This window comes from Narcine bancroftii, chromosome 9 (genome assembly GCF_036971445.1).
Source record: "Narcine bancroftii isolate sNarBan1 chromosome 9, sNarBan1.hap1, whole genome shotgun sequence".
Taxonomy (NCBI): domain Eukaryota; kingdom Metazoa; phylum Chordata; class Chondrichthyes; order Torpediniformes; family Narcinidae; genus Narcine; species Narcine bancroftii.
The window spans coordinates 102,699,027-102,724,989 of NC_091477.1; the positions used below are offsets into that span (position 1 = coordinate 102,699,027).

The 25,963-nt window shown below is 41.4% G+C and overlaps 1 protein-coding gene across 4 annotated transcripts in view; it reads left to right on the plus strand.

The window, feature by feature from the left end:
- clcn2c (chloride channel 2c) overlaps nt 1–25,963 on the plus strand; it is a 366,518-nt gene that overhangs the window by 299,592 nt on the left and 40,963 nt on the right. For all 4 annotated transcript variants that reach the window (XM_069897081.1, XM_069897082.1, XM_069897083.1 and 1 more), the window contains exons 18-19: nt 2,738–2,840; nt 24,240–24,310. In XM_069897081.1, coding sequence (XP_069753182.1) covers nt 2,738–2,840; nt 24,240–24,310 — 174 coding nt within the window. The remainder of the gene's footprint in view (nt 1–2,737; nt 2,841–24,239; nt 24,311–25,963) is intronic.

The following is a 25,963-nucleotide window of genomic DNA, read 5'->3' on the forward strand; positions in this document are numbered from 1 at the left end:
TTCATTGCATCAAGGAGAAAGATTCCCCTCGTAAGGAAGAGAATTGTCTACTATATACAAAGATTTTAGAAGGCACAAACAATTTAAATTGGCAGATTTTCTCAGTTCCATTATCTCAGTGTTCTCATGTGTACATTTTATGACTTTTAAATGAACAAGCTTACTTGAAGTAGAGTAAAAACGCACAGAAATGCTGGATGAAACCAGCCGGTCTCACAGCGTTCACAGGAGGTAAAGATCTATTACCAATATTTCCTGCCTGAACTCTCTTCAAGAAATAGCAAAAAACGGAAAGGTGTAAGAATAAAGACTGGTCAAGACCAACAAAAGGTGTTAATTAGATATGATAAGAGAGGTGAGAATTCAGATTTATTGTCAGAATGCATGCATGACATCACACACAACCCTGAGATTCTTCTCCTGCGAGTGAGGCAGAATTGAACACTTATTGGTAGTGCAAGACTGTACACACCGTATACATGTAAACAAATAAAGAACTGTAAACAGATAATGAATTTTAAAAACTCTGCAAATCAGAGAGAATAAAATATAAATCAATGAAGTGCACAGGTAAGAGTCCTTAAATGAGTTCCTGATTGAATTTGTTGTTGAGGAGTCTGATGGTGGAGGGGTAGCAGCTGTTCCTGAACCTGGTGGGTGTGAGTCTTGTGGCACCTACACCTCTTTCCTGATGGCAGTGTGAGAACAGTGTGTGTGCTGGGTAGTGTACATCAGTGATGATTGCTGCTGCTCCCCAATGGCAGTGTTCCCTGTAGATGATCTTGAGAGTGGGGAGGGTTTTGCCTGTGATGTTCTGGGCTGGATCGACTACCTTTTAGAGGATGTTGCACTCAGGCAAATTGGTATCCCTGTATCAGACCATGATGCAGCTGGTCAGCACATTTTTCACCACACATTTGTAGAAATTTGCCAGGTTTTCAGGTGTCATACCAAACTTCCGCAAGCTCCTGAGGAAGTAGAGATGCTGACCTACTTTCTTCATGATCCAATTTGTGTGTTGAGTCCAGGAAAGATCCTCCGTGATAGTGACACCCAAGAACTTAAATTTGCTCACCTTCTCCACCTCTGATCCCCCAAAGGTCACAGGATCATACGCCTCTAGTTTTCCCTCCTTGAAATCAACAATCATCTACTTGGCTTTGATGACATTGAGTGCAAGGTTGTTGTTGGTGCAGCAACCTCCCTCCTCTAGCTCATCACTCTTTTTATACAACCCACTAGCGAGGTATCGTCTGCGCAATTGTAGATGATGGTGTTTTCGTACCAAGCTAGTCTTTCCAAGTGAAGCAACACTTGTTAATCTGCAGATGTCATCCACTGCATCCAGAGCTCCCATTACAGTCTCTTCGACATCGGAGACTGGGAGATCACTTTGTTGAGAACCTCAGCTCTGTACTCCGTAAAAGTGGATATCTGCCAGTGGTCACCCATTTCATTTCCCCATTCCATTCCCATGCCAACAGATATGTCCATGGTCTCATGAAATACCAGAAAGAGAGCTCTGCAAATTGAAGGAACAATACCTCATAATTCCATCTGGACATTCTCCAACTGGATGGCATCAAAATTTACCTCCAGTTTTTGTGAACTCCCCCCCCCCCCACCACTATCTCTCCCTACTTCTCCTTTCTCCTAGCTCTACCTCTCTCTCTCTTTCCTTTCCCCTCTGTCTCCTTTCCTCCATCTCTGCATTTACAAAGCCACCTGAACAATTCTTACCTTTCCTCTCCTGTCATCCTATCCATGTCCAAATATCTCCTTTTGTCTGTTGGTCTGTTCTCCTCCCCCTGCCCTTTCTTCCCTTTTCCCCAGCATTTTATTCAGGTGCCTGCTCGTTTTTTACTCATACCTTGAAGGACTCAAGCTGGAAACGCCAGTTTTCTATCTTTACCTCCAATGAATACTGCAAGACTTGCTGAGTTCCACCAGCATTTCTCTGTTGCTATGATAATAAGTGCAAGGTTGTTGTTGGTTCAACAACCTCCCTCCTCTAGCTCATCACTCTTTCATTGTTTTGAAGTTGACTGCTTATATTGTTGAATATATTTATAAAATGTACAATATTTTAAGTTGTTCTTATAGCTCATTTAGCTGACAATTTTTACCATTCAGTCACAGATCAACAGAATTCTATCAGAAAGATTGCAAACTTATCTAAAATTTGAATTGCATTTTATAACCAGGGGGAAAGCTGGGTTGTTTACGGGAAAAATCTATTCTTCATCTCCAGTCACCAATACGATGGCATTAATACTGATACTCCCCTCAACAGGGCTGCCTTCCATCTTTGATAAAATACAATCAAAACTCGATTGCAAAGCCCTTGGGTAGTTTTAAACTAAATCCAAACCGTACGTGGGAGATATGGTCACATCAGTAGGATCTGTTGTTTAAGCTTTTGCCAATGAATATATAACCTGGTTTAAACAATGGACATTATTATTACATCCTGCCTTTGATATAAAATTGATAGTTAAAACTTCTTTTCAATGCAATCAAGTATTGGTGTACAATTTTCAAACTAAATTTATACTAAATGTTGCTGTAGCCATATGCACCAGGAAGGGCCAAGAAGGCGATTGCATTATTCCATATTTCTGCATATGTTGCTGCAGCCAGATGCATTATGGCAAATTACTGGTTTTAAAGAATTGTTGCTTCTCATGGATATTGCAGCATGTGGTGCTTTTCTGAATGCTTTATTGTTTCTCCCAAGATCGGAACTGAGGGATCATCATTTTCTCCAACTCGAAGTGTATCACAGAAACCATTGAAACCAGCATTAAAGCGCGTCCCAAGCAGTGCACATGATATGTCAGGTACGTATAAATTGCAGATCGACAAGCAATTGAATGAAAGTTTGTAGATTGCAGCAATTTCCCCTGCAACTGTTCTTTTGGCGATAAGCATTTGGATGTTTCCAAGTGGCTTGTGACTGAAATGTTGCTGATCTCCAACCAGCTTGAAAGTAGACATCATACATCAAAAGAATTCTATAGGCAACTCTTTCTTGCCAGTAGTTTTTGCTTTCAGTTCTAATACCCAAAATTAAAATGGATACAGCTCAGGCAAAGTATGTCGAGATGTAATTACACTCAACCCCTGGTGGAGAAATAAGAGCAGGGTGTAACTATTATATGCCAAAACTACTCTATAAATGTAGACATGAAAATTTAAAATCTAAAGATGCAGTCAAAATATCTGACTTTCAGATGAGGATTGAATTGCATCAACACGTCTTGGTCCTTGCGCTACAGTCCTGCTTCGTTTGTAGACCAAGAATGCATTTGCAAAGTGACATGGGAAATATATTAGAATAAGTTACTAGGCATGATTGGCTTTTACCCATGAAACTGGATGAAAATTTGGGGTTCGGAGCAAAGGTGGGCCTCCAGTTATCCTTCTCACTGACCTAAGGTTTCAGGATTACTGTGCTCTGCTGATGGACTCCTTCTGATTCCAGTAGGAGGAAACTACAAACACCTGCATATTGTGCAGCACTCAGGCTGAGAAATCATTCTGGTTAACCTCTGTCAGTTTCCTTCAGTCCCCCCTTGAAATTGAAAAGAACGGCTCCAGAGAGAAACAGCAGCACAGGATTATTTCTTTTTCTTGAATTAATTGAGTCTGTTTAAGTAAATTATATATTCCTGTTCGCAAAATATCTTTGTGTTTTCATTTTTTAAAACTCGGAATGTAAATTTTTTTAAAGTTTAATCCTTTTGAGAGTATTTGCAGTCATTTACAGTTATTCAACTCCCTTTGACAACTTAGAAAACTTAAATCCCACCGAAGGGCTTAAATGTCACCTGAAGAAAATCCAGGAGCGCAGCCTGCCAGTTTTACCTAGAAAGGCCTCTGCCTCACAGATCAGCCAGTGACTTGCTCCAGAAAACGGTAGTTAACAAAGATAAATGAGAAGTGAACTGCGTGGCTTGCCAGTCAGTGCACAGTCAGCGACTTGATGAAGGGTTCCGATCCGAAATGTCAACAAATCTTTTCCTCCAACCGAGGATGCTCAGCCATTGAGTTCCTCCAGTTTCATCGTTGTTTGAAATTAATTATTCATGGGAAAGTAAAATGCTAAACACTCTGAAGCAGAGTGACAGTTCAGGAACGTGCAAATTCATTATTTCTGTCAACACATCAGTGAACTTCCCAAATGGAAGTTCTATGAATCAAGTTAGTTCAAATTTAACATAAATCGGGAATACACATTGAGCGTTGTTTCATATTTTAGAATTTTGTATCAAATTAATTATTGTTTGAAAGTAGTAAGAATCATTTGTGTATAAAGCTTCCGAATTGGCCAAGGAAACTTAGAATTTGCACATAATTTATAATCAGAATCAGTCTATTAAAAAAAGCTCACTCTATCTGATGGATATTAGTAATTATACCTATATTTTATGATTAACTTTTGATTGTGTTGTTTATGTTTGTAGACAGCCGCTGCCTTCGGCTGCTCTGCACCCGCTGCAATTGCATTGCAGCCACCGTACTCGCGACAGCACTCTGTGCATGCGCAAACTCCACAAAGGCGTGACGGTGAGAAAACAGGTTTTTGCGCGGAGTGTACACCATGGAAGAAGTTCCCTCTCCTGTGTGTGCAAAGTAAACAGTTTGATCAATGCTGCTCTCAGTCGTCGTTATTCATCACACAACAACAAACATGGTGTCAGAGGCAGGATCACAGACGTCCCAAGCCTAAGGCCTTCCAACCGACCAAAAGTTAGTAACCAACACCACGTTGCAACAGTCACCATAGTGGAGGACGGATTTAGATAGCCCGACCCACTCGTGCTTGAGGACCATGTAGCCAAGAACTGGCGTATTTTTGAGCAAGAGTACGGCATATTTATTGTGGCAGTGAACAGTGACAAGCCTGCCTACACCAGAGCATATATTTTATTGAATTTGGTGGGCCCAGAAGCCATTGAAAGGGAGAGATCATTCACATATGCGGACAAAGTGCATGAAGGGGAACTCGTTACCAGCTTGGATGAGTCGAGCAAGGACCCCGGTTGCCTAAAACGAAAATTCAGGGAAATGTGCAACCCTCAGAGAAATGTAACGATGGAAAGACACAAGTTTAACACTAGACTAAAAACCTGGTGAGTCAATTCATTCATACGTCAGCAATTTGAAAATCAGGACAATTACTTTGGAACGATCTCTGAAGAATTAAAGACAGGATGGTCTCTGGCATTCGTGACAACAGTATGAGGAAAGCACTTCTGCGTGACGATAACTTAACACTAGCAAAAGCCATCGCTACCTGTTTGTCTTACAAAACCACAGAGGAGAATACCAGGGAGCTAGCCCCTCCCCAGCATTGACACAGTCCAGGCAGGACAGACAACAGCTGGGGGTCAGGAGGAAAAGCCAGCCAGGGCATGCCAGACTCTCTGCAACTGCGGAGGTGACCACAAGGCAAGATGAGAAATGTGCCTGGCGTTCAGCCAGCAGTGAAGAGCCTGCAGAAAATGGAACCATTTCAGCAGATTCTGCAGAGCCAGGCAGCAAACCAATGCTAGGCCTAGACCTAGGAGGATGATCGACCAACTGGAGCCGGAGAAAGAGGGAAGCAACCCAGGTGGTGAGGTCTACGTCAATGGGCTGACTCTGCGGACAGCAGGGAACTCAGTGGAAATGCAAATCAGAGGAAACAATAAAGCCTTTACGACTATAAAAGTCAATTGCAAGATGGCAGAAATTAAGGTCGGAACAGGAGCAAATTGCCACGTCATGTCACTGAAAATATTCAGTCAGCTGAGGAAAACGGAACAAATTAAGCCATACATCAGGTCAACAAGTATAGTGATATATGGAGGCAGCAGAATCAAAAGCAACGGCATGGTGCGGCTGCGGTGCTAGGTACAGGGACAATTACGCGTACTAATGTTCTTTGTAGTCCACGAAGATGACATGCCTCTGTTGGGCCTGAGCGCATGCATTGACACGGGACTTAGCTCATTGAGCAGAGAAGTACACCAAATAAGCCCCTCCGAAGATGATTTGTCCCAGAGAATTTTTTCAGATTACAGTGACCTTTTCACAGATGAGCTGGGAAAGTTGCCAGTAACGTACTCCATGCGGCTTGACCCAGAAGTGAGACCCGTGGTTCATCTGGCGCACCATCTACTGGTGGCGATGAAAGACAAGGCCGAGCTGGACAGAATGCAAGACCTGGGTGTGATTACCCCAGTCTCCAAGCTGACCAAATGGGTGTCCTCCTCCATGGTGGCTGCCAAGAAGAAAGACAGACAAGAGGTCTGATAATGTATAAAACCACGAGACCTCAATACAGTCCTGAAGTGACCGCACCATCCGATGCATGCTGTGGAGGAAGTTTCCACACAAATGGCCAGCGAAAGGGTGGTGTTCTCTGTTCTAGTCACAAAAATTTCCTTCTGGCAGATCAGGCTTGATTGAAAATCATCACTACTGACCACATTCAGCACTGGGTTTGGTCGATGCAGATTTCTGCAGATGCCATTCGGGATCAATTCAGGCAGCAAAGTATTCCAGACATCCATGGAGCAAATTTTGGCCAGGTACCCCTGTGCCATCATAGTCATCATCGTGGGCGGTAAGAATTTAGAGGAAGACGACGCAAATTTAAAGAAGATTCTTTACCGAGCCTTAGGCTCAACCCCAGGAAGTGCAAATTCCGAATGAATCGAGTCCGCTACCTAGGCCATGTCTTTACTAACAGAGGCCTGAAGGTGGACCCCTCAAAAACTAAGGCAATCAGTGAGATGCCGGCTCCAGCGGATGTGACACCCCTACAAAGATTCCTTGGTATGGTTAACTACCTGGGCAAGTTCATCCCGAACTCAAGCGAACTCACAGCTCCACCGTAACAGCTGACGCAAAAAGATGTGGAGTGGATGAGGCACGAGTAGCAACAGAATGCATTCGATGCTTTAAAGAGGCATATGCCATTCCCACCAGTTTTGTCGTACTACGACGTATGAAGACCAGTGCTGCTGGATAATGCAGAAATATCAAAAGGCTGTAAACCTGTGGCAGACTTTATTAATCTGAGCCACTCAGTATCAAGTATGACAGAGCAACAAAATGATGTCAATTTTCTTGGCTCTTTGGGAAGTAACTTTGATTATTTTTGTTGATGACTGTTCACAGTGGTACAACTGAGATTGGAAATGGAGCTGATTGTGAAACGACATCGTACCCTGGTGCATACACTGTTCCTGTTGCTCCAATCTTCCTTTACAAAGAATCTAGCTGGATGATTGCAGTTGTTCACCAATATTTCTGGAACAGCCGCAATCAATATGTTTGCAAATTCAAATGGCTGGCAATTTTTTTTTCCCCAACAACATACAACTCAAAATCTCTTATTTCCAGAGTGAAAAATCTTAAGAACTATTTTTGCTCCAATCTTGAGATTTGGCACCTTATTTCTCGACATTGAGTATCTTGCAACCCTGATGCAGTTTTTGATTGGGGTGTGAACAATGATATGATTCCCTATGCCTTTTTCCTTTCAGATAATTCTAGGAGAACCTGGAAATATTGTATGGGAGTAACCATTGCTGGTGCTCCTGAGATGATATGGCCTTTCCAGCACAGCGCTGCGCTGAGGGGCCTGCAAGATGAGTGAATAAACTCCCTGCAGCCTTGAGCAACACCACTCCCTCAACTCCACATTGCACTGATGAATCCCTCACCTCACATCCTCTGATTTATCCATCCCCTATTTACCCACTCCCACCAACCTGATTGGCCATGTGCTGGCATTCAATTCTCAGAGATTTCCCCTCCTCTCTCCCCCCCCCCCCCACTCTCCAATCCCCTTCATTTAATGCTGGTCAAATTTGTTTTGTCTGTTTACATCCTCTCAAACTCTGTACACTACCAATCCATTCAAGTCTGTGGCCACTGATTTTTGCTCATTCGTGTTCTTTCTCTGCTGAGTCCAGGTCCAAAAAAAACATATCAAGAGGTATTTTTTTTGGCTCCAAAAACATGTGATGCCTGCTTATCACATTGCAGTGAGTGCAATAGTATTCCTGGTCTCAGCTAGATAAGGCGTAACCCAACGAATCAGAAGCCAAGATCAAATGCCTTAATTGAAGATACCCAACTTTGGTTCAGTTTATTAAAGAAATCTGAAATAAAAACCTTAAAGAAGAAACAGTGGCAAGATAATTATAGTATTGTTATTAAAAATATAAAATAGTAGGGGCAGCCCTGGGAATCTGCAGTGTTGGCTCCAGAGCCCACAATGTCTCATCATGTTAGAACAAGCCCCCTACAGTAGAACTCCATTATAATGCGATAGTTTGGGTCCCAAAAAGAAATTGCATCGTGAAGAAAGCGGGGGATCACGTTAAATCAGGATCATAAGAAACAGCGTTTTCAAAAAAGATCAAGAACACATGTACAAATTTGCAATCATCTTTTAATTAACATTTTATTTCTTTAAAAAGTGATCGAGTGTTCATTGCCTGAATGCAGCAGGTCGCTGGTGACGAGTGAAATCCAAAATGCCTCTGAGCTGGAGGAATTTTACGGGGTCCTGGGTCTCCAGCCAACGTAGTCTAGCTTCAAGGCACTCAATGGCTTCAGACCCTTTTGTGGTTCAGGAACCGGTGCTGTAGTAATGTTTCCAATTACCCATGAGAGTAAGTAGCCATGGACCTCCGGAAACCCACTCTCCCGAGGTGCTCCCTCAGTGCTGTTAGCTGGGGAGTTTCAGGGCAATGAGGGAGGATGGTCTTGCAGGAAACCTGTAGTTGGTGGTGTTCCCAGGTACCTGCTATTCTTGTTGGTACTGGTGGAAGTCATGGTTTGGGCAGCATTGGCTATATTATTTAGACTATAATGAAATAACTTATCCCAAGGCACTTGATGGCAGCATTATCAGACAAAATTTGAATAAGACACATCAAATTTGGACTGAAACTGATGCCAAGAGAAGATGTTAAAGCAACACCAGAGCTAGCTCAGCCAAAAATATTGGAAGATAGGGTGAAATTCTGTTATTATCTGAGTGTGTAGCCATTAATGGTAGAATTATTTAAAATGGCTAAAAGTCCAGAATAAAAGGAACACACAGTAGCCAGAGTCTTGTAGATCTGAAATCCTTCACACTGGTATTGTGGGGCAAGGTCTTGCTTTGCATTGAATATAGTAAATCCCCCCCCCCCACCTGGTATCTGGCATCTATGGGGATTGGTAGATGCCAGGTAAGTGAATTTTCTGGTTGCTTGAGGTGCATGGATTGGTGAACTAACTGCTAAAACTAACCGTTGTAAACTTTCTTTTTTTAACCTAACTATTTTCTGCATTTTTTTTGCCAGTTGCTTGAGATTTTACTATACTGTACTAAAAAAATTTAAATTTTTATATTGCCGAATTGAGAATTAACTCTTGGAGAGAAAGTTCATGTCAGAACAAAGAACTGAATGGATCTGATCAAAGGTCATGCCTTGAGGGGAATTTCAGCTATGGATAAAAGTAGAAACTGATGTAGATAGCTGCACTGTCAGAACTGAAGGAGAAAGGTGCAGAGTGCAGAAACACGTTGCTCTGATAAATTGTAGATAAATAAATGATGAATGAAAAACTTCATGCCTGCTTGGCCATTCTCAATATTTTTAACTGATCTTTCTTTACTGTACACATATCCCTTGATTCTCCTAATATCTGAAACCTTTCAATCTTATTGAATATTCAGGAATTAATCCTTTGAAATACCAAAGATTCAGGTCTAATAGGATGAAGAAATTTCTCTCATCTTTCAAGATATTGAAAGGCAGTCCCCTTACCTTTACAACTCTAGCCATGCTTCTATATTCCCAGTGAGGGGAAACATCCTCCCTGCCACTACCCTTGTCAATTTCTGTAAACATTTTGGAGGTTCTGTGAGATAATCTTTCATGCACCCTGAGTCTAAGACCAGTCTGCTTATTCTCTTATTCCCCCGTTTCAAGCATCATATTCCCTTTATCAGAAGTATATCTTGAGGGCATCCAGGTGTACCAAGTAGAATGTATTTTGTACTCAAATCCCCCAACAATAAAGACCAAGAAACCATTTGGCTTTCTAACTGCTGACACCTTAGTCTCTCTAGTCCCATTAGGGTAACCTCCAATGCATCTTTCCTTCACTACAGCCATATCCCACAGTGATAGAAGCAACCAGTGCCATATTTAGACTTGGTGAGGCCCTAAGCTATATAAAGCTTGGAGGCCCCTTGTTTAAAAATGACAATATGAATTATTTTCAAATGAATGCACTTACTGATTACATATTTATCATTTGGTGGGCTTGATCTCTATTGTAGATTATAGTATAGTAATGTAGCGTGTTTCGCTTATGCCTAAATCCACCACTGGAAGCAGCAAATGGTGCAGAAGATTCCATCCAAGCAGACTTTTTGTTCTTGTTGAGCTTTTGATGTATTGGATGCCAGATCATATTCCTGACTTATGACTTGTAGAGTGTGGGAAGGCTGGAGGATGGCAGGAGGTGAATCACTGCCTCACCCTACCCAACGTGCTTTTGTAGCCACTTTGTTTGTGTGGCCTCCCTATGTGAGCATCTGGTCTTGATGATTCTGAGATGATAGTGTGATTGATAACATCTTTGAAAGTGAAGAGAAGAGATGAAATTCTGTCTTGTTGGACATGGTCATTGTCGGGCACTTATCTGAATGCAATTTAGTATTTCTGTATTTTTGCATGGGTTGGTTCATTTTCTGAGGAGTTTGCAATTGAATGAACAGCGAGTTTCATCAAACATGCTAATTTGGCAGATCAGTGTAGAAGCAGCTGAATGTGGTTGGGTGATGAACATCCACCTGAGGAGCTCCTCCATTGAGGTCCTGGGCTTGGATCATTGATGTCCAGCAATCTTAACCATCTTCCTTTGTATGAAATGCCACTGTCAACCTCGTCTTCCAACAATTTACTGATGATTCAGAGGAACAATTAGCCAGAATGGATTTCCCTGCTTTTTTTCTGGGCAATTTTCTACATAGTTAAGTAGATCCAAGTCTTGTAAACTGCATTGGATCCATTTATCTGGACACATGGTGGATTTTCCATCGCAAATCTTCAGTTCTGCAGGCAGATTTGCCTGGTCCTTTAGCCTCTGCTGTAGAACTGCTTTCAGCCATTTCTTGACATCACAATGTGCTTGCAGAGATATGACAGTGTTGTTCTCTCATGCAAGCTGAAATATGTGTATATCATCCATTTATCACATTTGGCTGATCATGCACTCAAAGACAAGTGCATGCCAAACCCTGCATGGTTGAGGCTCTAAGAATAACCCAATGTTGAGGATGGGTATGTTGTAAAATTTCAATACTTTGCCATCAGCGACTGAAATTTAGTGTCCCTATGACAATAGCCACTCTGTAAGATTCTCTCATTCGATCATCCATTTCATTGTGCTAATTATTTTTCATTCAGAGTTTAATCATCTTCATTGCTGTAAGATATCAGGCTGGTTGTCTTTCAGTGCCCTCTTCAGCTTCAATGTCCTTTTGCCTCTTGAGGATACTTATAATTAATATTGCAAAACTGGAGGGAGTTGCCTGGTACTGGAATACATGAAAATTGTTTGTTCTTTCAAACCATGCAATAATCTTTGCAAATTAAAATTTCATTTATTAGCAATTGCAATGTAATATAAAATATTGTAGAAAATGGTTAAAATAGCATGTTGTTCAAATTAAATATTGTGAATGCTAATTTTCCAGTTGCAAAATGCTTTGCTATATTGTCAAACCTAGAACTTTAGAACCATTAAAAATCAACAGGTTCTACCTGGAGGTTTTCTGCTCCGTAATATCTAATATAAATGTGACTCTTATTCTGCTCGACCTTTTAAACAAAATTTAATAAGTTTTCAGATATTTGCAATTCAATCAAATAATAACAGTGCAGCTGTACAGACCGTTATAAAAAAAATTGATGACTGTCAGATGAATCTGTAGTGTGTTCAGAGAGATAATTTAAAGGTCAAATAGTTTGAAATGCAGTGAAATTGACTTTGATGCAAATACCTGTATTAAAATTATTAACTCATCTCATGAAAAAAAATCAGTCCAAATTTTCTCTCATTTGTTGCTTTGATGCTTGTTTTGTGAATACATATGTAGATCTCCCTTGTATGCAATCCATATTTATATCTGCCTGTTAACCTCATGAAATTTCATAATGCAAATGAAAGAATGTTGTGTAGATTTTTTTGCATTGAAGAAATTTAGAAGCAGATACAAATTATTTCAGGGTTTTAATGGTAAAAATCTATCGTATTAGGATAACAGAAGGTGATGCTGATTGTAAGGTTGATTTGTATTAACTGAAGATTAAGTAATAAGAAAACATCTTAGCTCAGGATTCAGACAAATTTAAGTTAGGTAATTATTAGTATAGAACATAGAACAGTGTAGTACAGGCCCTTCGGCCCTCGATGTTGTGCCAACTCATATATTCTTTTAAAAAAGTACTAAACTCTCCCTACCCCGTAACCCTGTCTAAGTCTCTTAAATGCCCCCAATGTTTCAGCCTCCACCACCATCCCTGGCAAGGCAATCCAGACACCACAACTCTCTGCGTTTATTTTTTTTTAAACTTAACCCCTAATATCTCCCTAAACTTCCCTCCTTTCACTTTGTAAGTATGTCCTCTGGTGATGTTATTCCTGTCCTGGGAAACAGGTGCTGGCTGTCCACCCTATCTAAGCCTTTCCTAATCTGCAGATCTCTAACAAGTCTCCTCTCATCCTTCTACGCTCCAAGGAGAAAAGTCTACTAACCTAGCCTCAGAAGACTTGTTTTCCAATCCAGGCAACATCCTGATAAATCTCTTGAGCACTCTCTCCATAGCTTCCACATCCTTCCTGCAATGAGGTGACCAGAAATGAACACAATATTCTAAGCATGGTTTTACAAAAGATTTGTAGAGTTATATCATGACCTCTCTAGTCCAGAATTCAACCAGCCTATTAATGAAGCCAGCATCCCAGAGGCCTTCTGAACTATTCTATCGACCTATGAGGCAACCTTGAAGGATGCTATGGATTTGAACCACAAGGACCCTCTGTTCATGGACCCTCTGTTCATCCACACTCTTAAGTAACCGACGATTAACCCTGTATTCAGTCTTCTGATTTCTCCTTCAAAAATGCATCACCTCACACTTATCCAGATTGAACTCCATCTACCACTTTTCTGCCCAACTCTGCATCCTGTCTATATCCACTAGTAACCTTTGACAACCTTTAGCTCCATCCATAACTCCTCCAACTTTCATGCCATCCACAAAAGTATTGACCCATCCTTCCGCCTCTTCATACAGGTCACTTATAAAAATCACAAAGAGCAGGGGTCCCAGAACAGATCCTTGTGGCACTCCACTCCTCACTGACCTTCAGGCAGAATACTTTCCTTCTACTACTACTCTCTGCTTTCTTCCTACAAGCCAATTTTAAAAATTCATACAGCCAAGTTTCCACTGATCTCGTGTCTCATTACTTTCTCGTTGAGTCTCTCGTGGGGCACCTTAAAAATGCCTTGCTAAAATCCATGTAGACCACATCTACTGCCCTACCCTCATCAATTTCTCTTGTTACCTCCTCAAAAAATTCCATTAGGCTTGTGAGGCATGACCTTCCTTAAGCAGACTGTACTTCTGCAAATGTTTATAGATCCTATCTTTAAGAATCCTCTCCAGTAGTTGGCACACCACTGACGTAGGACTCACCGGGCTATAATTCACAGGATTCTCCCTATTACCTTTTTTAAACAAGGGGACTACATTTGCCATTCTCCAATCTTCTGGCACCTCCCCTGTGGCCAAAGAGGATTCAAAGATCACAGCTACTGCCCCAGCTATCTCTTCTCTCACTTCCCACAGCAGTCTGGGTATATCGTGTCCATCCCTAGGGTCTTGTCAATCTTGATGCTTCCACTTCCTTAACCTCCACATTGTCCAGCACAGAGGTCTATTCTATTTCAACCTCACTATGATCAAGGTCCTTTTTTCTTGTGAATACTGAAGGAAAATATTCATTTAGGACCTCCCCAATCGCCTCTGCCTCCAGACACATGTTGCCTCCTTTATCCTTCAGCAGCCCCACCTTCATTCTCATCATCCTTCTGTTCTTCACATGCATATAGATCGCCTTGGGGTTCTCCTTAATCCTACATGCCAAGGCCTTCTCATGCCCTCTTTGAACTCTCCTAAGTCCTTTCTTAAGCTCCTTCCTGCCTACCATATACTCCTCATGAGCCCTTCTATTTCCTATGTCTAACATATGCTTCCTTCTTCCTCTTGACTAGTTGACTCACCTGTTTCGTCAGCCACGGGTTCCCTTTTCCTACCATCTTTTACTTGTCCCAGTGGGACAAACCTATCTTGAACCCTGCACGTGGTCACTAAACTTTTTCCACATTACTTCTTTCCTGTCACCTGAAACATCTGTTTCCAATTTTCTCTGCTAGTCCCTGCCTCATCCCTTCATAATTGGCCCTTGTAGAGCTCGTCGAAAGAACCAAAGACTTGTTGATCCAAACCAAGGCTTTTATTAGCAAAAGACAGGACCTCTTCACAGATGGCTGAGCAATCCGGAATGATCCGACCTGGCTAGGGACACAACCCTTTAAGGCCCAGACAGTAGGCGTGGCTTAGCTCTCAGCCAATCGCTATAAGCACAGTCTAGATACTGTAACTATATACATTGGTGATAGATCTGTACTATCACAACCCTTAACTAGGGAAATAGACTATCCCATTTTGTCTATTTTTATCTTTTTCCACGGCTATGTTGAAGATAAGGGAAATGTGGTCACTCGCACCAAAATGCTCCCCCACTGAGAGATCCGCATCCTGATCAGGTTCATTACCCAGAACTATTATACATTTCAGTATACAAGTTGACCGGCAGATAGATCGACCCAGTTTTTAGCCTCATTTTAATGGTTTTATGGTACATCGGGTATATTTTCAGGCTGTCAGGGCTTCTCAGCAACAACTCAAAACTTGTTACAACACTCTAATCACAAATAACAAAGCTGTAAATTAAGCAAGCAAGTAAAAAAAAAAGTTTTTAAAAAAAAAAAAACCTCAGCCTACCGAACAGGAGTGCTGACCTTGTTCTCCTGAGTAGGAGTGGCGACATCGTTCGCCCTGTGGGAGCAAGAACCTCGGACCTATGTGGCAGGAGCGCCGACCTCATTCTCTCCAGCAGGAGCGGCAGTATTGTTCTCTCCAGCAGGAGCGGCAGTATCGTTCTCTCCAGCAGGAGCGGTGGCCTCGTCCTCTTCAGCAAGAGCGACGGCCTCGTCCTCCTGAGTAGGAGCAACAACATTGTTCTCCCAGTGGGAGCGGGATCCTGAAACCTATGTGGCAGGAGTGGTGACCTCAGATTCCCGGGTAGAAGCGAAGACCTCGGCTCTACAATTGTAGAATGACTGCGTGGGTTATGGCAGCGCCCAGCAATGGGGAGGTGATTCTGGGGTTGACTAATACACCGAATTGGCACTTCCAGAATCGACTTTTACACTGAATTGGCATCAAATGGTTTTTGATCTGAATTTAAGGTCTAAATATTATATCTGGCATATAAGTTGACCCCCATTTTTTGTATGTTTTTTTTGAGTGTTTCATGATTTGTACGCCGACGTATATGGTAGATCCAGTGCTGCCCCTCCTCTAGTCAGTCAGTCCACGTACTGTGTCAGGAATCTTTCCTGAACACACCTAACAAACTCAGCCCCATCTATCCATCTTGCAGTCAGTAGGTGCCAATCAATATTAGTGAAGTTGAAATCACCCATAACTGCAATCCTGTATTTCCCACACTATTCAAAAATCTGCCTGTTTATCTACTCCTCAGTGTCCCGAGGGCTATTTGGGGGCCGAAAGTACAGTGACAGATCCCTTTTTATTTCTGACTTCCACCCACACCAACTCAATGGACACTCCCTCTGCAGAGTCCTCCCTTTCTATAGCCATGATGCTATCATTGACCAGTAATGCAACCCCCCCCCACCTTTTCTTCCTCCCATCCTATTCCTTTTAAAACTGCTTAACTCCAGTACCTGCATCAGCCAATCTTGCCTTTCCTCCAGCCAAGTTTCTGTAACAGCCACAACATTATAGTTCCATGTATTGATCTATAGTCTGAGTTCCTAATACTCCTAGCATTGAAATATACACTTTTCAACCCCTCTAACCCCTGCCTGTCCTTCCTCACCAACTCAGAACACAGACCATCATGGTTTTGACCTTCTACCCTAATCTCTGCCCTTGTATTCTGATTCCCATGCCCCCTGCCATGCTAGTTTAAACCCTTCCAATAGCTCTGGCAAACATGCCTACCAGGATATTGGTCCCTTTCCAGATCAGATGCAGCCCGTCCTTTTTGTACAGGTTAGGCCTGCTCCAGAGAGATCCCAATAATCCATAAATCTGAACCCCTGCCCCCTGAATGTACTCTTCAACCATGCATTCATCTGGCACTTCTTCCTGATCCTACCCTCTCTGATGTGTGGCACAGGCAGCAAGCCTGAGATTATCACCCTTGAAGTCCTGCTTTTTAACTTTCCTAACCCTTCTTCAGGACCTCATCCCTACTTCTATCTCTTTCATTGGTCCCCACATGGACCACAACATCTGTCTGCTCACCCTCCCCCTCCAGGATGCTATGACTTTGATCAGATATATCCCTGGCACCTGGGAGACAACATGCCATCCAGGAGTTTCGATTTCATTCACCAAAAACCTTCTATCTGCTCACCAATTACCATAGATCTCCTTTTCTCCCCCTTTCCATTCTGAGCCGAGAGGTTAGCCTCTGCACCAAAGACATGACCATGATGACTGGTCCCTGGTAGATCATTCCCCCCCTCCCCAAACAGTCTCCATAATAGTATACTTGTTGTTGAGGGGAACAGCCACAGGGTGTTCTGCACTGTCTGCCTCTTCCCCTTCCCTCCCCTAACAGTCACCCAGTTACCTGTCTCCTGACTGTCTCCCTGAAGCTCCTCCCGAATGATCCTGAGTTCATCCGGCTCTATTTCCATAACACAGTGTGCCAGGAGCTGTAGCTGGATGCACCTCTTGCAGGTTTAAACATCAGGGACACTTGTGCTATCCCAGATTTCCCACATCCTGCAATCAGAGCATTTGACTGCTCTGATTCCATTAACTTTTCCTCATTAAGTTCAAAGATCTTACTGTATTGGAATCAAACTCATCCTCAGCCTCCGCTCGCTGAAGTCATGTGAGCCTAAGTCTCACTCCTATCCTGGGCCGCTCTCCACTGGCCGCTCTGCTTGAACAACCCCTCTTTTTACTTGTCACGACCCCTTAGTTACTCCTCCCACCAATTACCTATTTAACTCTTGATTTTTAAAGGCATTCACCTCCAGCTGGTTCCTGACAGTCCCAGCTCTCTAGAGTCCCAGACTCCTCACAACAGTCCCGAGATGTCTGTGTCCCGAGTCCCACTCAGCACCTTTTAAAGGCACTCACCTCCAGCTTGCTCCCGACAGTATCTAAACTTCTGGGAATCGTGGAGCAAAGTGAAGCAAGAATCCAGATCAGAAACTGTTACATTCTGTATTTGGGCTAGGTTTTTGTTGAAAATTAAATTGAATATTGTTCCTTACCTTTATCTGCATTTTGCATTTGTACTGCAGTTAAATAATACTCGAACACTGTGACAGACCTCTCTCTCTTTTATTGTCCTTTCATGAAGTGTCATCGAGTAAGAAATTTTCACACAATTTTTCTTCTGTATTGAAAAATCTGTCCAGCTCCCTTTTCAAATAATTTATTGACTGAACGTTTTCTGTGAGAAATAGCATGCACAGAAAGAGTCCTCAAAACCTTTTCCTGATTAATAGCTCTTCAACATAAACTACCATGTAGATTGTTCAAATCATTTGGAGTGAAACTGGAAAGTCTGCATCTGCTGTGATACCTTGAAGAAGAGCTCAGGCCTGAAACTTAAGTTATATATTTTTAACTCTTCTGGATGCTGCAAGACCTGCTGATTTCCTGCTGATTTACTTTGCTCAAGTCATTCATTCCATTCTATTTTGTCACCACTCTTTTTTAAAAAGTTGTATCTGCTGAATAGCATCATCTTAGATCCTTGCTAATACCTCAGGGATTGCAGGTTCAGAGTTTGGTACAGAGCTGTCATGCATATTTGCTCTGTTCGGTGGCATCAGTCTCCTTTTAAATAGTTTCCTCCTTGGAAGATGACTCACACTGCTACATTTAATGTCAAGACCAAATATTAGTGTCAATACACCAAGCTACCCTGGATCCAGAGAAAAACTAGATGAGGCAAAGGATGATTATGAATAATTAAGCTGCTTCAGTGCTCATTGAGGTGAACAAGTTTTTAAAAAGATTTATTACATTTAATGAATATGTAAATCTTGCTTGTATAATAGTAAAATGTTACACTGTGCCAGTATCTTAGCTGACTTCAGGCTACTTTATAAATTTTCCCTTGATTATAATAGATAATTTATTGACTAATTTAGTAAGAATCTCACAGATATCTTAGCCGCCTCTGTTGCATTTCTATCCTCACCAGACATTTAATTGTCATTCTTCACTCCACCAGCATATACGATTGACTAAAAAGCCTTCATGTTCTATGAAAATAGCTTCATGCATAACGCAAGAAAAATGCTTCACCACTGCCCTGCACCCAGGACCTGAAGACCCATGACCCAGTGTTTTTAAAATAGTGGCTTTGGATGCATTGGTTCCTTTTTAATTTTTTTCCCATTAAGAAATACAGCAGGTAGCAGGCCATTTTGTCCCACCCAATTGACCTAAAACTCTTGGAACATTTTGAAGAGTGGGAGGAAAAACTGGAGCACCTGGGAGAATCCCACGCAGACACGGGAAGAACGTACAAACTCCTTACAGGCCGAATGAGATTCGAACCCCTGTCCCAGTCGCTGGCGCTGTAACTGCATTGCACTAACCGCGATGCTAACCATGCCGCCCTCAAAGGAGATTTCCAGAATTCCATGCATTTTTGGAATAGATTTAGAAAATTACAAAGTAGGGCAGACTAACATGGAATTGGGAAAAGTAAACTGTGTTTGACAAATTTGTTAGATGTTCAAGGTTGTAACTAACCTTTCAGATAAGCACTGTAGATGTGATGCATTTAGACTTTCAAAAGATCTTCAAGGACCTTTATAGATGTTATTTAGCAAAATTAGAGTGCATTTGATTGGAGATTATATACATGGATGGATTGAGGAAACAGAGAAGAGAATAGAAATAAATGAAGTTAAAGAAAACAGCAGATGCAATACATCAACATACTGGTGAAACTCAGCAAGTCACACAGCATTCCTAGTTTTGCAGGAATAAATGTGTGATTTCAGATGAGAGGCTGTAATTAGTGGTGGACCTCAATCTTTATCAATAAGCTTCAGGGCTTACAGACAGACTCATTTGGAACATCATATGGACAACTGTGGTCATCCACGTTGGTAGAAAAAAAAAGTCAGGGAATCTTTTTAAATAGTAAGAGATTGAATGTTGTTATTATCAGAAGGACCTTTGTACAGGAAACATTCTAAATTAATGTAAGAAATTAGGAAATCAAATAATACATTGCAAGGGGATTTTAGTGCAAGTGTAGAAACATCTTACTGCCATGATGTGATCATATTTGACATTTTACCTGCAGATCTGGCCACCCCAGCATCATAATGGTTTACTCATTGTTGAGTGAATGAAGAGTCATCTGATTGATTCTTGGGATGGAGGGGTGACCGATGAGGAGGCAGGTTATTCTCTCTAAATTTAGAAGAATAAGGGATGAACTGATTGAAATCTATAAATTTCTCACAAGATTTGACAGGGTAGATGTAGGGAGGATGTTTTCCCTGGTTGGGAAGTTTCAACTCGGGAGTTATAATCTGAATGTAAGGATTCACAAGAGAGATGAGAAGAAATTTCTTCACCCAATGTCTTATGAATCTTTGGAATTCTCTAATTAAGAAGACCATGGAGATTCACTAGATTTCATAGAGATCGATAGATTTTTTTTGACATGAAAGGAATTAAGGAATATGTAGTTAATATAAGAGAGAAGAAAACTGATCTTTTACCTCTGTATCAAATGTATTGAATGGTGGCACAGGCCGAAGGGTGTTCCCCAGCATGTCATTCATATTAGTGACTCCTTTGGTTTCAGACATCTGGATAATGATGACAGAGTCAAATTTAAATATATTTACCAACTTGTGGCCCACTTTTTGAACAGAATTTTTTTTAACTCAGAAATCAAACATTTCATCATAGTTTCATTATATTTTAATTCTGTGGAAAGTAATCAGTAATTCAGGAATCTGAATAGGATGTTGATTTAATTCTTTATAAAAGACTGTCTGCAATTCTGTTATTAATCGGTTTGTTTCTTAAAATTGCAATTACGGCAGCATGGCACAATGGAGAATGAAAATCTTCTGATACCCTTTGACTTTGTTTCATTCTTCAAGAAATCTGAACATTCAAGAGAACAGTGACTAAATAGTATTTGATACGAGTTTATTTTACAGAGTTAACATTTAATCATTTGACCCTTGTTCCTAGTTGTTAATAGTGCAATTAAAAAACTTATTTTGCTAATTATTTTCTCATGAGACAAAGTTAAACATACCAGATTTCTTTTCTCACATCCTTAAGACTTTGCACCATTAGCTAACAGAAAGGCTGAGTGCCCATCTGTTCTTTATTCTACCAGTGTCACTTGCAGCTAATTCAAGTATGAGAAACCATTGGATTCTTTTACAAATGCAGAGCTGAGCCACTCCAACATCTTGAATAATCTAAATGAAAGTTCATCCTTGTGTCTTGTAATCACAGTCACATTGGACTCTCATTTATCTGCATTAAATAGCAGTAGCTCAACAGCTGAACTCTACAAATCAGGTCTGAGTGTCATGGATTTTGATATCCCATGTCATTTTGTGTCAACAATGAACTTCAAAATTGTTCTTGTGACATCTGAATCAAGTACACTGTCATTCCATTAAATTTGCATCAACAAATGTACTCTCAATTGAAAACCAGGTTTTGTATGTTGTGACTTGAGTATTTTCAAGTTCATAATTGCTTATAGTTTTCACATCATTCAGGGCAACACTCACTAAATAACCATCCAACGTGTTCCTTGCGTTGTGCCAAGTAAATACAAATATTTACAACCAATTCAGCCATTTCTCAGTCAGAACATTCTTTTATTCTGCCTTACAATTGCTGCCCTTAATAGTAGAGAAAGTACTTACTGCTGATTCTTTTAAAAATGGCGATGCTACTGGAGCTGCTATAACTGCAGTGCTGTTGCGGAGCCACAGAGAACGGGGAGCAGAGACCCAGCACGCTCCACTGCAGGATCCTACTGCCTAGTTCTGCTCCCAATGGCTCTGTTCAGGCTTTATACAGCCCGTTGAAGGAGTCAACCAGTTTTATTTAAAATCCTGTGACTGGGGAGGGGGGGGTCAGGGCCCAAGATGGTGGTGTCTCTGTTTGCCAGCAGCCACTTTGGGGGAGCAGCGGACTGGTGCAGGGCACCAGAAACGGGGAGAACATCACTGTTGAGAAGGAGAACCCTAACCCTTGGATGGCGGCCATGGAGGCGGTCTCTACGGCTGAAGGACATACACAGGCAGCAAGCTCCTGGCGATTTGCAGGCGAGGATCTTACCCAGGCTGCTAGCAACTTGAGGTCAAAAAACTCACGCCAGGTTTCGGGCTGCTGGAGACAAGTATCAGAACCAGGATTTAAGAGGATGCTGAGGGCAAAAAGGAATGCCAAAGGGTCTCTGGGCACTGAAGGCTTCCTCATCGTGTCGGAGATTTGGACCTGGTCTAGGGGTGTCGATGTGTGGTTCTGAGCCTGTGGGAGCACTGGAGGTGAATCCACTGACACTCAGTGACTCTGGGGTACTCTCTTTTTTGTATAAGGTTATAAGGGGTGCTGGGAAATGGTAATGACGAATCTTTGTCTGCCTCATGGCAGAATTAAGGCAATTTTGTGGAACATTACATTTCTGTTTTATTACATGACAATAAATAGTATCTGTAAACAGATTCAGAGTGACCTCGACACGAAGAAGGCAGAGACCAACACAAACATATTTATTTGACCAAAAAAGGCAAATTTACTCTGTACAACTAAATTTTCCAACTTAACCAATTACATGTGTAGAAAGTCAAAATTACTAATACAAAATTTTGTAACAAATCCAAATTCACTTTTATTGTATTTGGCACCATTTTGTTAAGGTATCTCTCTATACCTAACTAAAGGAAATTTATCTGGTGATTCTCTCAAACTTTTCCAATGAATAATCTTCATGGTGTGGATGAGTGGAGCTCCAACAACACTGGAGCTCAACACATACAGGAAAAAGCAGCCAGCCTGATTGGTAATCTATCCAATGCCCAAAATAATTTCTTCCCCTGACTTCAGGATATGCCCAATCATAAAATCAATTGAAGTTGCTTGCCTCAGCACTCCATGGAGTTGGAAAAGAACATCATGCTCACATCCAAGTCAATATTCCTGGAATTAGCTTTGTCTAAATTCTAAAGCTCTGTTTTCAGCTGAATTGTGGATGCAGTTTCACTGCACAGATTAAACGAGACCAAAAGTCAGCTCCTAACTACTTTTGCAACAGCAAGAATGAGTAATAAGTACTGGTGTTGACTATATCCTTTCAACAAATTAATACTGAAAAAAACCATGTTATCAGTTTCCATTTTATCCATTGGAATTTTGCTAACCAGTTTAGAAGCAGTCGTATGTCAAGTGTTTTTTGATTATGTGTCTTCGCAGCATCAATCGCATTACCATAAACATTACTGTGGGCAATCTTGGTACAGAACTAAATCAAGCAAATCCAATGTAATTTTCATTTCTCTTAACCATACTGATTTTCATTTATTAACGCACAACATTTCTAAAAAAACAATTCATTTTGGCCCGGAATATTTCCCAAAAAGTAATCCCTTCCATTAATGAGACTGGCTTGATCTTTTAATTATTGAGTTTACACCTTTCCTGTCTCTTGAACCATTTTCATCCTCTGACACCACACGCAAACCTCAGGAAACTAAGGATTTCGATCCAGGCTCTGCAAGATGTACTCGGTAATCATCCAGAATGATTGAATTAGCTGCTTTGAGGGTGATCAATCTTTTACATAATATTTCTTATTTCTTGTACGTTCAATGGTGATGACCGATATAAAGTACTTGTAGCATTTCTCGGAACCCTCCTATTAGTTTGAACAAAGATTTGTGTTAAGGAGAATGTTTACAAATGTTCATGATACATCTTTAAGTTCTAACATGTGAACCTTGTTACTTTGAAAATATACCACTCAAATCATTGTTGCATTCATTCCTATCATTACATTGCTCAATATTTTATATGTTAAGATCTTTTATTGTTAGCTTGCAAATTTCCAAACTTAAGGGTGGAAAGAATTTGAATTTTAGTCACATGAATATATAGGCCTTTATTTTTTGCCCTAAGGTACATCTTGAATAAAGGTAAAACTAAGTGTCTGAACAAGGTGAAGGCAGCTGCTTGAGAACATTGATCCAAACTTTTAGTCATTTACTTGGCTGACTCTGCTTTAATTTACCTGTAGTCAGCATCAAGCTTGTGGATTCCCCAGATAGTTACCTTCCAAGATTCTTCTAAATCTCACTCTGTTTTAATTCTGCTCAGAGTACATTTCATTGACGTTGTTCCTGATTACAAACTAATGTTACGTGCAGCAATAAATGCCGTCTTCAGCAATGTATTTGTGTGTCGAGGTCATTGTGTTGTTTTAACTGTAAAGGAGAAAAACAGCTTTCCACTTCTTTTAAAATAATCTTCAGTACTACAAGAATAGTTTGTGCCATCCATGGGGTATATTTGATTGGTAATTCTATGTCAGTCTGGAACAGTTTCTGCTTTAATCCATTGCTAAGCAGGTACAGGGTAACTTTAATCATAATCATTGTCCAGTGAAAAAGGATAGGCCGTTAAAATTTTGCAGAAATCTTTTTTTTTCCTCTTTTACAGTTAAAACAATGCCATGATTTCAACCCACAAAATGTAATTTTAAGGAATTTGGATACTGAAATGAGCTTGCTGGAATATATAAAGTGCATTTCTTTTCTTTAGGAGCCTTGGATCAAACTGGAATTGCACTGAAAAATCTGTTCTGTGTAAACTCGATGGATGAACCAGGAGAGGTACGTGCCCCCCTTGTCATCCATTCAATCCCACTAATTTTGTGATGCTATTCAAAGCATATAAACCTTCAGATTTAAGATCCTACAGAGTACATATCCAGGTAATCAGGAACAATCTTCATCTGTAAGTCTTTGAAAAGGCTGAATTCTACACATTAATGATGAAGATCATTTCCATCATAGCATGAGCTTTGACCAAAGTCTTGTGTCTCCCCTTGTGTTGTAAGTCTCCCCTTGTGTTGTAAGTCTCCCCTTGTGTTGTAAGTCTCCCCTTGTGTTGTAAGTCTCCCCTTGTGTTGTAAGTCTCCCCTTGTGTTGTAAGTCTCCCCTTGTGTTGTAAGTCTCCCCTTGTGTTGTAAGTCTCCCCTTGTGTTGTAAGTCTCCCCTTGTGTTGTAAGTCTCCCCTTGTGTTGTAAGTCTCCCCTTGTGTTGTAAGTCTCCCCTTGTGTTGTAAGTCTCCCCTTGTGTTGTAAGTCTCCCCTTGTGTTGTAAGTCTCCCCTTGTGTTGTAAGTCTCCCCTTGTGTTGTAAGTCTCCCCTTGAGTTGTAAGTCTCCCCTTGAGTTGTAAGTCTCCCCTTGAGTTGTAAGTCTCCCCTTGAGTTGTAAGTCTCCCCTTGAGTTGTAAGTCTCCCCTTGTGTTGTAAGTCTCCCCTTGTGTTGTAAGTCTCCCCTTGTGTTGTAAGTCTCCCCTTGTGTTGTAAGTCTCCCCTTGTGTTGTAAGTCTCCCCTTGAGTTGTAAGTCTCCCCTTGAGTTGTAAGTCTCCCCTTGAGTTGTAAGTCTCCCCTTGAGTTGTAAGTCTCCCCTTGAGTTGTAAGTCTCCCCTTGTGTTGTAAGTCTCCCCTTGTGTTGTAAGTCTCCCCTTGAGTTGTAAATCTCCCCTTGTGTTGTAAGTCTCCCCTTGTGTTGTAAGTCTCCCCTTGTGTTGTAAGTCTCCCCTTGTGTTGTAAGTCTCCCCTTGTGTTGTAAGTCTCCCCTTGTGTTGTAAGTCTCCCCTTGTGTTGTAAGTCTCCCCTTGTGTTGTAAGTCTCCCCTTGTGTTGTAAGTCTCCCCTTGTGTTGTAAGTCTCCCCTTGTGTTGTAAGTCTCCCCTTGTGTTGTAAGTCTCCCCTTGTGTTGTAAGTCTCCCCTTGTGTTGTAAGTCTCCCCTTGAGTTGTAAGTCTCCCCTTGAGTTGTAAGTCTCCCCTTGAGTTGTAAGTCTCCCCTTGAGTTGTAAGTCTCCCCTTGAGTTGTAAGTCTCCCCTTGTGTTGTAAGTCTCCCCTTGTGTTGTAAGTCTCCCCTTGTGTTGTAAGTCTCCCCTTGTGTTGTAAGTCTCCCCTTGTGTTGTAAGTCTCCCCTTGTGTTGTAAGTCTCCCCTTGTGTTGTAAGTCTCCCCTTGTGTTGTAAGTCTCCCCTTGAGTTGTAAGTCTCCCCTTGAGTTGTAAGTCTCCCCTTGAGTTGTAAGTCTCCCCTTGAGTTGTAAGTCTCCCCTTGAGTTGTAAGTCTCCCCTTGAGTTGTAAGTCTCCCCTTGTGTTGTAAGTCTCCCCTTGTGTTGTAAGTCTCCCCTTGAGTTGTAAATCTCCCCTTGTGTTGTAAGTCTCCCCTTGTGTTGTAAGTCTCCCCTTGTGTTGTAAGTCTCCCCTTGTGTTGTAAGTCTCCCCTTGTGTTGTAAGT